The 17361-nt window shown below is 34.9% G+C and overlaps 1 protein-coding gene across 10 annotated transcripts in view; it reads left to right on the top strand.

Annotated features, from left to right (window-relative positions):
- The window catches only part of LOC121385171 (arf-GAP with GTPase, ANK repeat and PH domain-containing protein 1-like), a 128377-nt gene that overhangs the window by 59180 nt on the left and 51836 nt on the right, over positions 1 to 17361 (top strand). For 6 of the 10 annotated variants that reach the window (XM_041515723.1, XM_041515722.1, XM_041515721.1 and 3 more), the window contains 3 exons: positions 1019 to 1159; positions 5582 to 5680; positions 14966 to 15055. In XM_041515723.1, the coding sequence (XP_041371657.1) occupies positions 1019 to 1159; positions 5582 to 5680; positions 14966 to 15055 (330 nt within the window). The remainder of the gene's footprint in view (positions 1 to 1018; positions 1160 to 5581; positions 5681 to 14965; positions 15056 to 17361) is intronic. The other 4 variants (XM_041515728.1, XM_041515727.1, XM_041515724.1 and 1 more) reach the window with 2 other exon arrangements.

Raw genomic sequence — 17361 nt, 5'->3', positions numbered from 1 at the left:
TCTCTCTCTCTCTCTCTCTCTCTCTCTCTCTCTCTCTCTCTGTCTCTCTCTATATATATAGTATATATATTTTATTATTATTACTATTTTAAAATAATCTTATTGCCCCTAAAATCTGCACATTAGCCATTCTTATTTCAAAATTCACTAATGGAGTTGTGTAATGATTTTTTGAGCTCCAAAAAATATAATAAATTATTGACCATTGCTAACATTATGACTTCCCCGTAAACAAGTTGCTCCAGCCAGTGCAGCACGACTGGTACATCAAAGGCTGTGGTATGTACTATCCTGTCTGTGGGATTGTGCATATAAAAGATCCCTTGCTGCTAATCGAAATGAGTAGCCCATGGAGTGGTGACAGCGGGTTTCCTCTCTCAATACCTATGTGGTCCTTAACCATATGTCCGACACCATATAACTGTAAATAAAATGTGTTGAGTGCATCGTTAAATAAACCATTTCCTTCCCAGTAAGCAAGAGGCAGGACGTAGACCAGTGTTAAAGGGCTCACCTGATTTGTATCGGTCTGGGGTTTACCCTGTCTGTGGGGCTTATTGGACTCTTGTTCCAGCCTGTGCTCCACAACTGGTCATTAACTGTATGTCTGTTTTCCATATATCCATAATTCAAATATGTCGCAGGGCGGAACATAGCCTAGAGGTAAAGCGCTCGCCTGATGACCAGTCAGTTTAAAATCAATCCCTTGTCAGTGGGCCCATTGGGCTATTTCTCATTCCAGCCAGTGCAACACGACTGGTATATCAAAGCCCATGGTATGTGCTATCCTGTCTGTGGGATGGTACATTTTAAAGATCCCTTGCTACTAATGAAAAAAATGTAGCGCGCTTTCTTTCCAAGTCTGTATGTCAAAATTACCAAATGTTTGACATCCAATAGCCGATGATTAATAAATCAGTGTGCTCTAGTGTTGCCATTAAACAAAACGAAACTTGAACTTTAAAAACTGTCACTTTAAATAAAACATTCCTTTCTTCCCCCAATAAATGTCTTGTAGATGCAGCCAGGTGTTATGACGAAAGAAAAAGAACACAGAGAACCGAAGGAAAAGTCAGAGAGAAAAAAGGAAAAGCACCAACACTTGCCGCCACCTCAACAGTTACCCCCACCTCTTCCCCCAGACCCCCCTGAACCACAGGTAAGCCTCGACACAATGTCAGCATAATGGGGTCTTTGTTGCTTAGCCTAAAGAAATTGATGTTGTTAGTTATATTGTTTTAATCTATATTTAATTTGTTTGTAAAAATATTTTTTGGACAAGTGGGAAAATAATTTACCTTTTTCAGTGAAATATGCTGCGAATTGTTTTAGTTCCCTACCGGTCCCAACCAGAGAAAACTATATTTTTCATCTCTGTCCTTCTGTCTGTCTGTCTGTCTGTCTGTCTGTCTTGTCTGTATGTCCGTATGTCCATCTGTCTGTATGTCCGTATATCCTATATATAGTTTTCCGGACCTTTTGTTTTTCACAGTGCCTCAAGATATTGAGATGAAATTTTGTATATAACTTTATCATGTACTGATAAAAATAGTGTGTGACTTTCATAGCAATTTATCCATTTTGTTTACAGAGTTAGGACCCCAGAAGTTAGGAGATAACAAAATTTGTTGGACCTGATAGGGGACATATATTGCTTTAGCAATACTCTCAGAATACTTGTTAGATTTTTATTGTAAGTGAAATTAGTCTTGGGCTATTGATATTCTTTTCTTGGTGGATCAGTTTTACTGTACTTCAGAAGGCCGGGTGCTTGAAAACATTTGGACTGGTACCTTTGTGTTCTATGCTATCACATTCATTAGGTGCAGAAACCAGTCTTATCGAACCACTGCAGTGCTCACTGTCCTGAACATGCCTCAGATTAGATCCATATTACGTAATTTGATCACTAACCATCTTTAACTTTTACAGAACTGTGGGAAACAAATGGATCAACAACTAGTGTTTATATTGGGAAAATTCAAAACTCATGTCTACACAACACTAAAAATATGAATTAGGTTATTTCAGTGACCCCATTACCATAAACCATTACTAATAACGAGCTACTCTCTGCCTACTAAAATCCAAACCTATTCATAGCTCCCTACCCTTTATTTTTAGAACGACCATCAAAATTGTGCCAAATTTCCTTCATCCTATGGGACATTCCAAATTACATAGCACCATACCCCCCTCCGTCTGTTACCGGCTACGGTCGGACTGCTGGTGCTCCCTTGCACCTGCCAGTGTAGGCGGTCCCTCCTCCACCCACCCCAACCCTTTCCTCTCCTGGACGGAGGAGCCGGTCGAGGCCGGCACCTGTGCCCAGGACAGGCATGCGCTACAACAGCTTAGTCTTGGTCTTGGTCATAAACAGGATTAAAACTGAAATAGATTTTAACAAGGGCCCAAAAAATGCTTTTGTCCTTCTTTAATGAAATGACTGGCCTCAGTGGCGTCGTGGTTAGGCCATCGGTCTACAGGCTGGTAGGTACTGGGTTTGGATCCCAGTCGAGGCATGGGATTTTTAATCCAGATACCAATTCCAAACCCTGAGTGAGTGCTCCGCAAGGCTCAATAGGTAGGTGTAAACCACTTGCACTGACCAGTGATCCTTAACTGGTTCAACAAAGGCCATGGTTTGTGCTATCCTGCCTGTGGGAATCGCAAATAACAGATCCCTTGCTGCCTGTTATAAAAGAGTAGCATATGTGGTGACAGTGGGTTTTCTCTTAAAAACAGTGTCAGAATGACTATATGTTTGACGTTCAATAGCCGATGATAAGATAAAAAAATCAATGTGCTCTAGTGGCGTCGTTAAATAAAACAAACTTTACTCTTTTGTCCTTTTTTAATGAAATGTTCACAGTAACCATCAACTGAAACTGTGCATTGTCACAGAGATTAGTGTCATCAGACTTCACCAGTAAAAAAAACAAGCATTAATTTCTCCCATAACTTAAATTATGTTGAGCTATTTATTTAAATTATGGTCACCATATTGATATCATTATTCACATCTAAGGGGAAGCGCATTGGGCTATTTCTCGCTCTAGCCAGTGCACCACGACTGGTTTGTCTGCGATTGATTCCTGTCAGTGGGCACATTGGGCTATTTCTCGCTCTAGCCAGTGCACCACGACTGGTTTGTCTGCGATTGATTCCTGTCAGTGGGCACATTGGGCTATTTCTCGCTCTAGCCAGTGCACCACGACTGGTTTGTCTGCGATTGATTCCTGTCAGTGGGCACATTGGGCTATTTCTCGCTCTAGCCAGTGCACCACGACTGGTTTGTCTGCGATTGATTCCTGTCAGTGGGCACATTGGGCTATTTCTCGCTCTAGCCAGTGCACCACGACTGGTTTGTCTGCGATTGATTCCTGTCAGTGGGCACATTGGGCTATTTCTCGCTCTAGCCAGTGCACCACGACTGGTTTGTCTGCGATTGATTCCTGTCAGTGGGCACATTGGGCTATTTCTCGCTCCAGCCAATGCACCACGACTGGTTTGTCTGCGATTGATTCCTGTCAGTGGGCACATTGGGCTATTTCTCGCTCTAGCCAGTGCACCACGACTGGTTTGTCTGCGATTGATTCCTGTCAGTGGGCACATTGGGCTATTTCTCGCTCTAGCCAGTGCACCACGACTGGTTTGTCTGCGATTGATTCCTGTCAGTGGGCACATTGGGCTATTTCTCGCTCTAGCCAGTGCACCACGACTGGTTTGTCTGCGATTGATTCCTGTCAGTGGGCACATTGGGTTATTTACTGTTCCAGCCAATGCACCACGACTGATATATCAAAGGCAGTGGTGTGTGCTATCCTGTCTGTGGGATGGTGCAACCAGTCTCGTTCCAGCCAATGCACCACGACTGATATATCAAAGGCAGTGGTGTGTGCTATCCTGTCTGTGGGATGGTGCAGCCAGTCTCGTTCCAGCCAATGCACCACGACTGATATATCAAAGGCAGTGGTGTGTGCTATCCTGTCTGTGGGATGGTGCAGCCAGTCTCGTTCCAGCCAGTGTACAATGACTGATATATCAAAGGCAGTGGTGTGTGCTATCCTGTCTGTGGGATGGTGCAGCCAGTCTCGTTCCAGCCAGTGTACAATGACTGATATATCAAAGGCAGTGGTGTGTGCTATCCTGTCTGTGGGATAGTGCAGCCAGTCTTGTTCCAGCCAGTGTACCATGACTGGTATTTCAAAGGCAGTGGTGTGTGCTACCCTGTCTGTGGGATGGTGCATATAAAAGATTCCTTACTACTAATGGACAGATGTAGAGGGTTCCTTTCTAAAACTATGTCAGAATTACCAAATGTTTGACATCCAATAGCCTATTAATAAAGCAATGCCTTCTAGTGGTGTTGTTGAACAAAACAAACTTGGATTTTTTCTGAGATGGACTACATTGCTAGGTGACATGTTGTAGTATCAATGAAACCCATCATCCATTCTTTTACAAGTGATGTTTACTACTTAATACCCTAAAATTGTTATTATTATTATTTCTTTATTTTTACTGAAACCACTTCAAAATTTGAAACTAAAGCAGTCCATTTTTCAGGGTTCAACAAATTTGAAATATTTGTTAAACACTCATTTTTTTGTTAAAGTATTACACAAATAGATCAATTTCATGCATATATATATATATAATCATTTTCTTTTGAGTCCATTTTAATTTTGGATATTGCATTAATGTTGTTTTCTTAAATGCACAACTGCATGTTTTGCTACATGTAAGTTACACTTTAATTTTTTTTTTTTATTAACAGTTAACTTTGATCTTTTTTCTAAACAGCAATTAACTTCATTTGAGATATGTGCTATTAAAGTAAGACTGCAAAGTTCTAATAATATTTGCATGATGTTTATATATATATATATATATATATATATATATATATATATATATATACACACACACACGCATGTATCTTTTGTGTTGTGATAACAAATATTTTGTTTTTCCTCACCATTTGTTTTTTTAATTTACGAATGTTATGCTCACTTGGCATTACTAATACTAATTTATGTTATGATGATTGCTATATCAGAGAATTTCATTAACATTGACAAGTCAATATTATATCCATCCATCCAGGTTGTGCACTGGGGCTTTCTTTTTTACTTGCCATGTGGGCAAGTCATGTCAGCTTTTTGACTTGCCCGTGCAATTTTTTTAGTAGCCGAATTTACCTTTTGGATATTCCGAAATAATACGCTGTAACAAATACGCAAAATTTCAGTCGCCAGGCAGGTGACTCACGATAAGGTTTTGACTCACCTGATGTTGTTTTCACTCTCCTGGGGTAACCTGGCAACTGTAAAATGAACACCCTGCTATATTCATCTGTCCATCTGTTCATGTGTTTGTATCGCAGCCTTTTTATTACTTGATGATTTTCAGTGTCCTTATTTTTAGAGCTTTTATTGTATTTTGTTTGCCCTATCAAGACTTTATTTAATATTTCGTGTCCCAGCCTTTTTATTATTTGATGATTTTTGTTTCCTTATTGTAAGATCTTTTATTGTATTTTGTTTGCTATTATTGTGCATGGCTTTGTTCGTTGTAGGAGGATAGAGTGGATTTTAGGGACGTGATTTCATCCACACCGTTAGCTGTCCGTAAAAATAAAAAATCAGCATCAATACAGAAATCCAATTCATTCGGCGTAAGTCTCTCTCTTCTTCTTCTTCTTCTTCTTCTGTCGTCGGTTCAGATCTACCAGGTGGTAAATACTTCCGGAGTTAATTAGTTGGGACATCCATGATGCTCAGTTAATGGTATCTGTTAATTGAATTAAGTTCTGTTTCCTCCCCCTCCCCCTCCCCCCAGTGATCATTGAATTAAGTTCTGTTTCCTCCTCCTTCCCATCCCCCCAGTGATCTTTATGTTTAAATTTTTATTTTATTTTTAAACTAAAAAACCCCCAGGTTAAATACTTAATAATTAAATCTCTATTATATTCATTGCATTTTAACGCCATTAGTCCAACGCAAATTGGTTCATTTGTCGATGAATGTAAAAATTGTTAGAGAACGTCATATCTGATGACGTCATTTTATGTTAGTACTTTGTCTTGAGCGTTATTATAAGAAAAAGAAAAAAAAAGATCAATAAATCAAAACGGATCTAATTTAAGTAAGTTCAATTTACCATTTCATGCAGCTTAAATACATAATTAAATATTCGTTAAAGTTCAGTTTAATTCATCTTCTCCCCCCCCCCCCCCCCTTCTCCTAAAGTGATCTTTATGTTAAAGTAAACATAAGTTAAATATGATAAGTTAAATGAAGTTCAGTTTAACATACTCCCCCTAACATCTGTTAAAACAAAACCCTAAAATACTTAATGAGATATTATCTATTAATTTTAATTAAGTTTAGTTTAACAACCAGCTTAAAGACTTCCTTAATTAAAATATCATTTGTCAATTATGAAAAATAGTCCAATAAAAAATTAAAATGAATTATAAAACAATTGAGCTGTTAGCAAAAACTTAATAAAGTGTAAACAACCCCCAAAAAACATCTGACTCTTAGTACATTGTATGTTCTACGAAATAACATAAAATGGGGGTGAATAAATAAATATTTTATAGTTAGATTTTTTATACAGTTGTATTTGACTGGGAGATCTGAATCTTCTGAGGATGTGGTTTGTTAACATAACTAAAATTGCGAGTACTGAATGAACGTCATTCAGACTTCCATAGTATTCAGCTTTTGTTTATTTTAAAGACGCTGACAACTACGCAATGTGACGAGCTGTGCAAAATAGTTTCACTGGTTCTAGCTTTCTGTTGCCGGTTCTAGCTTTCTTTTATCGTTAGCTTACACATTATTTATAATGTTTTGCTTAAAATTTAAATTTTGGCAAATCTGTCCGTAGAAGCTCAAAATTAATTTTATGTGGAATACAAAAGGTACGTATGTAGGAAACAAAGAGTTAATAGCTTTATTGCTTTCCTGTAACAAAGAACAAAGTGAGTCATTGAAGTTAAAATAATGAGAAAATACCTTCACGAAACTGAATAGTGAGTGTTGTGTTAATCTTAGAGATAAAATTCTACACAAAATTTTGTTGGGTTCAACAAATCACATCTTTCATCATGAATATTCATTTCTGCAAAGCTCTCTGTTTTGCTTTTCGCTTTTGCTTTGCAGATCGTTATTTCTCGGTGTTGGTTTCGTCTCTCTCTCTCTGTGTCTCTCTTTCTCATGTGACTAGAAATTGTTCTCTCAACAGACATTTTTAAGGGAGACAACTCTGCTTCCATTAAGCTGGCAGAATAATCGGTTACACACCCAGGGCCCAATTCCACGAAGCGATCTTAGCACTAAGATCACCTTAAGTGCCTTAGGTAGTTATGCATTTAAGGTGATCTTAGCGCTAGGCCCAGGACAACTTCGTGGACGACAGTGAGTAGAAAGGGTGTGTGTGGAAAAGTGTGGTTGGTTCTAGTGAAAACCTGTCTTAAGTGTACAATGGTCAGCCTGCAAATTTTAGTAGGATTCCGTCCTTCTTTGAATCCCAGATTTTGTGTTGCAAGCATAAGTTAGGAGGAGATGGAATCCCAAAGTATCTGTGTTAACTCATTTTATGATTCTGGTTTGAAAGCCTAAAAACAAAAAATCCTCAAATTCATTGCCTGATAATCATAAACTGTATAGCATATACCAAGCCAGAGTATTTTTAAAAACTAAAGGTCAAATTTATGAAGCCTGTTTTTCTTAAACTCGTGTAAGACATAAACAGGCTTTGTAAATTTGTCCCAAATTATTTTTTTTTATTATTTCCTTCTGGTTTAGTATAGGTGATGTTCAGATAATGCTAATTTCTTCCAAGTTGTACATTAAATAATTTAACACAATGTAACTGTTTATTTAAATAAATTATTTGGGGGTTGGGGTAACATGAGTTTATATAAATGGGCAAAAGGGACTTTAATATGGTACAGTGGTAAAACACTGGCCTGAGGAGTAACGAGTTGTAGGATTGGTCACACACGGTCATGGTATGTGCTGTCCTGTTCATGGGAAAGTCAGTTTAATAGATCCTTTACTGCTGTTTGGTGTAAGTTACATATGTGTTTTTCTCTCTCTTTCTAGATCATTTGTTAGCTTAATAATATGTAAAATATAATGGGACGATTTTACAAAGCCAGTTTATGTTTTACACACATGTAACTACATACATTTACAATGCTTAAACACCCTACGTTTAAGAAAAACAGGCTTTGTAAATGTCCTATATATGATCTATGATAATGTAAATTTTGGGAAATGAAAGATTTGACAAGTTTATATTAGTTGTATTAGGGGGTGGGTAGGACATAGCCCAGTGGTAAAGCACTCGCTCGATGCGCGGTCGGTCTGGGATCGATCCCCATCGGTAGGCCCATTGGGCTATTTCTCGTTCCAGCCAGTCCACCACGACTGGTGTATCAACGGCCATGGTATGTACTACCCTGTCTGTGGGATGGTGCATATAAAAGATCCCTTGCTGCTAATTGAAAAGAGTAGCCCATGAAGTGACGACAGCAGGTTTCCTTTCTCAGTATCTGTGTGGTTCTTAACCATATGTCTGACGCCATATAACTAAATAAAATGTGTTAAGTGCATCATTAAATACAACATTTTTTAAAATATATATATTGGGGATCACGTATTGTCTACCATCATATATTATTTTATTATTTGCATTCTGTTGCCACACCCTGTCCTAAGCCTTCCAGTAGTATCGTAGTTAGCTTCTTTTTTCTGTAGTGACTTTTTAGCCTCCTTTGCTTTTTTAGTGTTTTTCACAGATTCACCATGAAATTAGTGGTTTTCTTCCAAAATAAATAGCAAGTAAGATTATGTTTTTGCACAAATATTTTGCAATCTCCCATGTACAGAACCAAATATTTGTGCTTGAGGCTATGCTGCACTGACAAGGAATGCAAATTTTTCTGTATCTGCTTATTTTAGGTAAAAAACCCCAAACAATTGTTTTTGTATCATGTAGCTGAAATTTGGATATGTATATGAAAAGCAAAATGGTTGTTGAAAAAATGAAAATGAGTTATTCAGTTCCTTTGTTTATTTTAAATCCACCCTTTTTAAAAAAAAACAAAAAACTTTTGAAATGTGTTGGGTTTTTTTTTGTATGGTATAAAAGAATATAGCTTGATTTGTAAAAACTATGAGTAAAATAATTCTGGTTTTATTAAAAGAAGAAAATAGGCAGTTTTACAGTTATATTTATACTTTTTGACACATCTATAACTTGCATCCTTATAGGTTAACTTTACAATAAAATTACTATGAGCTATTCTTTTTAAATCTATTTTACTGTATACTTTTATATTCCTAATAATAAATTAAAATTGTTATTCCCATTTTTGCTTTCGCGTAAGCATGGCAAATTGTCTTACAAAATACAAAATACCTACACTAAATTTATTCGAAATTCCGCCAACCTCAAACTTGTCCCCCACCTCACCCCTCCCCCTTCTATTCCGGAGTTAGTCACTGGTGAAGTCAGAGGTTAAGCCCTAGATTGGCGTGCCTGAACATTCATTATGGGCATGGAAAAAGAGGTCCCAGTCCTACACTAAATGTTCCAAATTTAGTCTTAACCAGGAATCTCCTAGTCCTATTCATACTCACCAGGAACAGTTGAGGAGAGCAGCAAATTGATCACCTTGTAATACAAATTTTTAAAATACATTTTATTTGACACTTCATTTGAATGCTCGCCTAGATCCTTTTCAGGAGAGTGATCTTCAGCTCGCCTTTAATTTGCTCTGGGCAAAGATTGAAGTTTATTTGAAAACAAGAATGACATATTTATGCAGTCAGAAAAAAATCCTCACGCTTTACAGCACTATACTAGGGTTGATTTTCATTTTAACCAAAAAAGCAATTTTAATGGAGGATTTTTAATAATTTTTATAAAAATTAAATAGCTTTTATTCAGTATTTCTGCCAGAAAGAACATTTTGGGTATGGCACTATGGAATTAAATGCAACCATGGTCAACGGGGTATTGGGGTGGGGAAGAAAATGGGTTAAGATTAGGATTAGGATTAAGAAAATCATACAGTAATGATAAGAGTAATTAATTTTCTCAAAAGTTCTACTTTAAAAAAAAAATCTGCAAACATTTTTGGGTATGGCGCCATACCCGTTTTACCCTCTGGCAAAAAGCTTGTTATTGGAAATTAAAACCTATGAAAGGTCATCACCTGATACTTGATTACAACTTGGCAAAGCATTTTTTATCAGTGTTATAAAGTTAACCTTTAATAAAGCAGAATTTAATAAATGTGAACCATAGGTAACACTGTAAACAATTATGATGAAGGTATTTTGAACAGTAAATATTTTGTTAATTTTGTTGTTTTTTATTTAATTTTTTTATATTTTTTAAATTAATGTTTCAGTTGCCAGTACATGACAGCCAAGTAATGTATTAAACAGAAGTTATAAATTCATATAATTTTATGTTTCATTTTAAAGTGCAGTTTGTTTATTTATTTTTAAAGGTGCAGACTCTAGTTTCAGCCATTGAAAATAGACACTAAGTTTATTTAATCTACAAATCTGCAACACAAATTTGGAAATGGTTATAATAGAGAGAAGCTCAAGTCTGTAATGTTTAAAGAGAGAAATCCTGTCTAAAATAACTAGAGCTTGTCTTGATAACCATTGCTTCTCAGATGAATGTGTGTTTTTAAAATTCTAAAAAAAAATGCATTTTGGGATGGCATGAAAAAAAAGACGTAACTATAAATATGAAGTCTTGCAACACAGTTCACATGATTGTTTGTAATTGCAACACCAATGTGTCAAATTAAATTATCAAAAACCTGGATGACCAGAACCACTTCAGGCATACGAAAAATTAATATTCTAAATAATGAAATGTAAGTACATCTAAATTAAATTATCAAAAACGACTTTAATAGTGCAATATATATTGTAGTGTTTAAAAACTATGGTCTGTCACTTTAACAGTGAAAGATACATCTTAGTGTTTAAAAACTAGGGTTTGTCACTTTAAAACTTTATTATTATGTTCAAATACAGACCTGTATATTATGTTTTGTATTACAAGCCAGCATAGCAAGCAGATGTATAAACACATATCCAAAAACAATATTTCACAAGGCTTCATTTTGCTACAATAAGCTGTTTTCAAATTTAATGAATTTTTTCCTGCAGGTCTGTTGACATTTAAGCATTATTTCATGAATATCCCATTGTATAAAAAATATTGAAAAAATATAACGATAATAAAAAAATTGGTAAGATTTGCACTTGGACCATTTTAAATGTTTAAAGCCTGTATCACACTATACGATGCAAATAAAATTAATTAGTGAAAAAATCTGTACCTATAGTCGATCCCATCCTCCTACAAAAAAAGTTTTTTTTTTTTTTTGTAAATGGTTTCAGTTTGGTTTGACATAAGAAAAGTAAAAATGTTTTGGAAATAACCCCAAAAATACAATTTTCGTGTCCAATTGAAAAAACGTATCAGCTCAGAAATAAATAAACTGTAGTAAATTCCATAGCATGAAAAAAGACGTTCCCTGTGGGACGAACACAGTTCACATGATTGTTTGTAATTGTGATTATCATGTATTCTCTTCAGGTAATTTAGGAAGAATTAAAATGAGTTGTATCAATCAGAGGTCGGTCCTCGGACGGGACTTTGCCCATTCAGGGCGTTAGATTGCACCAAAGATGAAGCAATAAACATTGTACCTAAAATAAGTATACTGAAAATGAGGATACTCAGAATAAGTGTACTCAAAATGAGTGTACTAAAAATGAGTGTACTAAAAATAAGTATACTAAAAATAAGCAAGCCCAAGCAGCCCTTTACATTGCCACCGATTTAATCGCACATGCGACCATTTTTTTGTTCATTTGGTGACTAAAACATTTCATATTATCTATATAAAAATACAAGTAGGCGCCATCTGACTCCTAGATAGAAAAGTTAACTTGGAGGGTTGCCAAATTAAATACAAGCATGCTAACCTCAAAACATTTCACCTGAAAAATTAGATTAAGATAATTTGAAATGCATTTCTGAATATGTACAACTCTTTACCAGCTAAAAAGACCTTGGTGTGCTCAGAACAGACAAAAAACTTGATGTGCTCAATTTATTGAGATCCCAAGCCCTGCCTTTATATATTTGCAATATTGTGCATGTATCTTTAGCGAACAGGTGACCAATATAAATCGCTTGCAGTCAAATACTTCAACCAAATGGGATTGTGTATACTTGTACATGTAAAAGCTAGTGAAAATGAAAAATTAATATGAAATACCCAAAATAATAAAATATGAAATACTGCTTTAGAGAGAGAGAAAAATATTTGGCCTAGGACTACATCGAAAAGCTTGTCTTTAATAAAATAATTATAGAAAGACAAAACATGTCACCACGTTGCCTTAAAAAAATCTGAAAAAAGAAGAAAAAAAGTGTACTATCTATCCTTGCACGTGTACATATGTTAATTAAAAAGCTTTACTGCTACTTTCTGAAAACATCTGGGGGAAACACTTCATTGTTTAGTAACACATTTTGATACATTACAAATATTGGAAATAATACAGATTTCTTTTTTTTAATGAGCATTAACATAGGATTATGATTTTCCAATTGCGTTTTAAGTCTAAATACAGCATTTGAGTTGTGTCATGTTGTTTATCGTGAATGAAATCAATGACATGACCAGTCGTGGCTTACAGCTTGACCCGACTGTCTAATTGAGTGGCATCGTATACTGTTATCTAGGCTTGATCCCAAACCACTAGGAAATAAACTTGCACGTTTGTGAAAAACACTATTGCCAAGTAGTTTAGTTGCATTTAGTTTAGCATGCAGCCTGTTTTAGTTTTTCTTTTGTATAGTTATTTTAGTAATGGCTTCTTAATATTAATTATGTCTAATTTATTGACTGTTCTTGTTTGTTTATTTTTAGAATGTAGTATATTGTTTTTTGTTTTTTCAGTGGTCATTCTTTAACATTAAATTTTCTCCTTGCTGTTTTATATCTTTCCATAGTACATGTACATATTCTTAATAACTAGCAGTTTGTAAAACATCTGCAATGCACTTTTATACTAGTTAAACCCTGAGTAAAGTAGACATTTCGCTGAAGTAATAATTTAAAGTGCAAAACTGTCTACATCTTGGGTAAATTGGGAACTTGACTAAAGTAATTCCTGGATAAAGATGGAATTTGTATAAACAATACCCTGAGTTAACTCAACATTTGTCATAGGTAAATGTGGAAATTATCTCAATTGCATCTTGGATAAACTGGACACTTGTTTAATCTATATCAAGGGTAGATGTGGAAACTCTCTAAACTACATCCTGGGTAAACTGGACACTTGTTTAATCTATATCATGGGTAAACTTGGAACAAAATTAATAAATAAAAACATAAATAATGTAATTGAACAGAAAATTCTAATAATGGGAATATTTTTATTTACATGTATTATTTTTTTCAATTTCTCTCTTGACAATATCTGTTAAAATAAGTTGTAATAAAATTGGGCCATGATAAATACATTTATTACTAAATTTTTATTTGATTTGTTTATGTAAAGAGAATGTGAATAAATTTTGACATGCTTCCATCAGTTAACTGTTCAATGGACACAAATATCTGTGTCTTCTATAGAGTTCTGTCGAAGTCAGGTGAATAGTAATTTATGGCCTGGTTTTATTCGAGTTCTCAATTGTCATGCCTATAAAACCGCTATCTGTGATAAGCTTGTTTTTCATTTAAAGGTAAATTTTCAGTTAAACGAGTCTGAACAAGGCATTGTTAATCTGGTAAATTAATTGTTCTTTTCTTTTTTTGTGCATTTTGCTTTGGGATTCATGGCCAACAAGCTGCTGCCTTTGATCATTTGTTCACAAGGGGAGGTAACTTGTGTTAGATTACACAAATAAGGGGAGGCAACCTTTGTTAGATTACATGAATCAAGGGAAGTGACTACTGTTAAATTACATAAACCATTTTGTTAATTAAGACAGTACTGTTCCTAAAGGGAGGTAACTTGTGTCAGTACACAAATGAAGGGAGGCAACCTTTGTTAGATTACATAAATCAAGGGAGGTAACTGAAGTTAGATTACATGAAACATTTTGTTAATTAAACATTAAAAGCCAATCTGTGAAGACAGTACTGTTCATAAGGGGAGATAACTTGTGTTTGATTACACAATTGAGGGAAGGCAACCATTGTTAGAGTGAAATAAATTAAGGGAGGTAACTAATGTTATGTTGCTAAAACCAATTTATTAATTAAGATTTTTTAAACATAAAAAAACATCAGTCTGTGAAGACAATAGAATGTTTAGGTTTTTTCTGTAAATATTAAAGTTATATAGTATGATGTAACCTATTTTTTTAAAAAACATTTCTACTGCATTTGTAACAAATATCAGTTGGTAATTAGGAAATACATGTGTGAGTCTCACACAGATGATGATACTATATTTTTGATAAGTGGCCTAAAATCGAAATACCTTGAAGCTTGAAAAATAGCAAATAATACAACTATTAAATAACAAAGAAAAAGAGAAAGAGCAACATCTCATTTTAAATAACCTATTAAAACATGTTCTTAGAAACATGTAGCTGCATCTGTAATATCAGAACGTTGACCCAGCATTTTTTAATAACCTATTTATTTTGAAACCTCTTATAATAAATATCATTATTTATAAAGAAATACAAATGATGCGTATCAAGATACAATAAAAAGAACAACGTTAGCCTTTCATTGTGAATATTTGATCACAAGACACTACCAGAGCCAGTTCAAAGAGTAGATGGTTTTATTTTATTACTATTTTGCATTTGATCTAGTCTTGCTTCATGCTTATGTGTTTTTTTATGTTCTGCATGAGTGGCAATTTCTTATTCACAGGGGGCAACTGACTTGCGACATCATGCTCACGTTTCAGCAAATATACATGCTCGAAAAAACAAACAAATGTTCAAGGCAAATTTTTTTACTGTAAGTCCTAATTGTTGACCAAGCGGTGTGTAATATTGTATTCACCTACATCCTAACACTGATGGCCAGGGCACCGTTCCATGAAGCGATCTTAGCACTAAGATCACCTTAGTGCATAAGGTAGCTATGCACTCAAAGTGATCTTAGGGCTAAGATCGCTTCGTGGAACGGGGTCCAGCTATATATATATACATGTTTGTATGCTGTATAGTAATTAATATACATATGCGTATGTAGACCGCACAGCAGCACTAGCTATATTAAACTGCTAATGGGTGTGTGTAAAGCTTATTTAATCTCATGCTCGTGCAGTTGGTGCTTAGCTACATGTATGGGTAATGGTTATATTTAGCACTTTGTTATATTAAATATCTGTGTTACAAAGTCAGCGTTTTGTGTATTAAATATCTGTGCTACAAAATTATCACCTGGTGTATTAAATACCTGGATTACATCAGTTTACAATTATTAAATGTTTAATATCCAGTAGCAGTTGATTAATTAATCAATGTGCTCTAGTGGTGTTGCTAAACAAAACTTTACCTGAAGACTATTGTCAGAATGATCAAATGTTTGATTAATTAATCAATGATGAATTAATTGATGTGCTCTAGTTGTATTGTTTAAGAAGAAAACACTTCTTAATATTTCTTCAAACGTTTTGTTTAATTTGAAAATATGATGACTTGATCAACAGGTTATTAGGTTACATTTTAGAACTATGCTTTGAGCTCTGTCACAGTGTGTATATGCCACAATATCCCAGACTAATGCTAAGGTTGAGGCCTACAGTGTCAGATTATCTAGACCAATACATTTCAGTATTAATAGTTAAATGTTATTCAGTATGCAGTCATGGATCTTAGACATTAAATACCTATTTCTGTTTACAAATTATCGACTCATTTTTAATTAATAAGACTTAATTGAGAAAATGATAACATTAAATTGACTTTTGTTGAATCAGAATAAGTCTGTTAGTTTTGTAAGGAGTGTTGGAGTAGAACGTTCATCATTTATATTAGGCAGTGTGCACTAGTGGTGTCATTATAGGGTCTCCATGAGTACTTGAGTACTTGAGTACTTGAGTACTCAGGCACAGGTCGAGTCTAGCAAGACTCGAATCCACTCACAGGACTCGAGTACCCAGTACTCGAGGTGGAATCAATTATAATACACTGGACAATGTAGGACAATAATTTCAGGCTTAGATAATCAACGATATAAGTGACAGAATAATTATAAGATCATGCGCTAGTTTCTTTTTTTTAAACTCGCCGTCCATCCACCATAACACTAAATATATCAACCGGTTTCTAAATGCAATACAATGACATGATTTGGCATCCATGTTCAGCCCTGGAATTAAAATGTATAATTCTGTTTAACTTTATTCTTTAATCTCATCATCAACTAGTGTAAGTGTCGGGTACTCGGGTCCGGGTCGAGTTTGACCCTCGAGTACTCAAGTCCAATATTATGGACTCGTGGAGGCCCTAGTCGTTAAACAAAACAAAGTTTTAACATTTATATTAGGGGTCAGGATGTATTCCAGTGGTAAAGCACTCGACTAATGCACCATCGGTCTAGGATCGATCTCTGATGGTATTTCTCATTCTAGCCAGTGCTCCACAACTGGTATAACAAAGGCCGTGGTATGTACTATCCTGCCTGTGGGATGCTGCATATAAAAGATACCTTGCTGCTAATCAGAAATAGTAGCCCATTGCATGGCAGCAGAGGGTTTTCTCTCTCAATATCTGTGTGGTCCTTAACCATATGTCTGATGCCATATAGCCGTAAATAAAATGTGTTGAGTACATCGTTAAATAAAACATTCCTTTCTTCCTTCATTTACATTATTGCACAAGAAGAAGGACATGAGCAATATTTGGATGTATTTCTAGTTTTTGTCGATGTCTCTATTTTATAACTCTCAAGTTACTTTGCTTACAAATATGATTAAGACAGAATATATGTCCTCGGATAATTTCAGTAATATATATTAACATGTATACATTAGAGGTAACAAAATGCCTTCATATTATGCTCTGTATTGTTATATTCTTTTATTATCACAAAGATGATTAATTCAAAATATCAGCACTTAGATAATTTCAGTAACATACTATACATTTATACATTACAGTTAACATAATGCTTAATATTATTGTTGTGTATTGTTATAATATTTTATTATTAAATATTACAAATTGTAAGTATAAATTCACAACTGTGCTGAACGAGCTTCATTCATCTTATTAATCAAATCAAATACAGTATTGATATCATTTCATAGGTTTGGC

This window comes from Gigantopelta aegis, chromosome 11, assembly GCF_016097555.1.
Source record: "Gigantopelta aegis isolate Gae_Host chromosome 11, Gae_host_genome, whole genome shotgun sequence".
Classification (NCBI taxonomy): Eukaryota; Metazoa; Mollusca; class Gastropoda; order Neomphalida; family Peltospiridae; genus Gigantopelta; species Gigantopelta aegis.
Note: the sequence above shows the minus strand (reverse complement) of the source record. Positions and strands in the feature narration are given on the sequence as shown.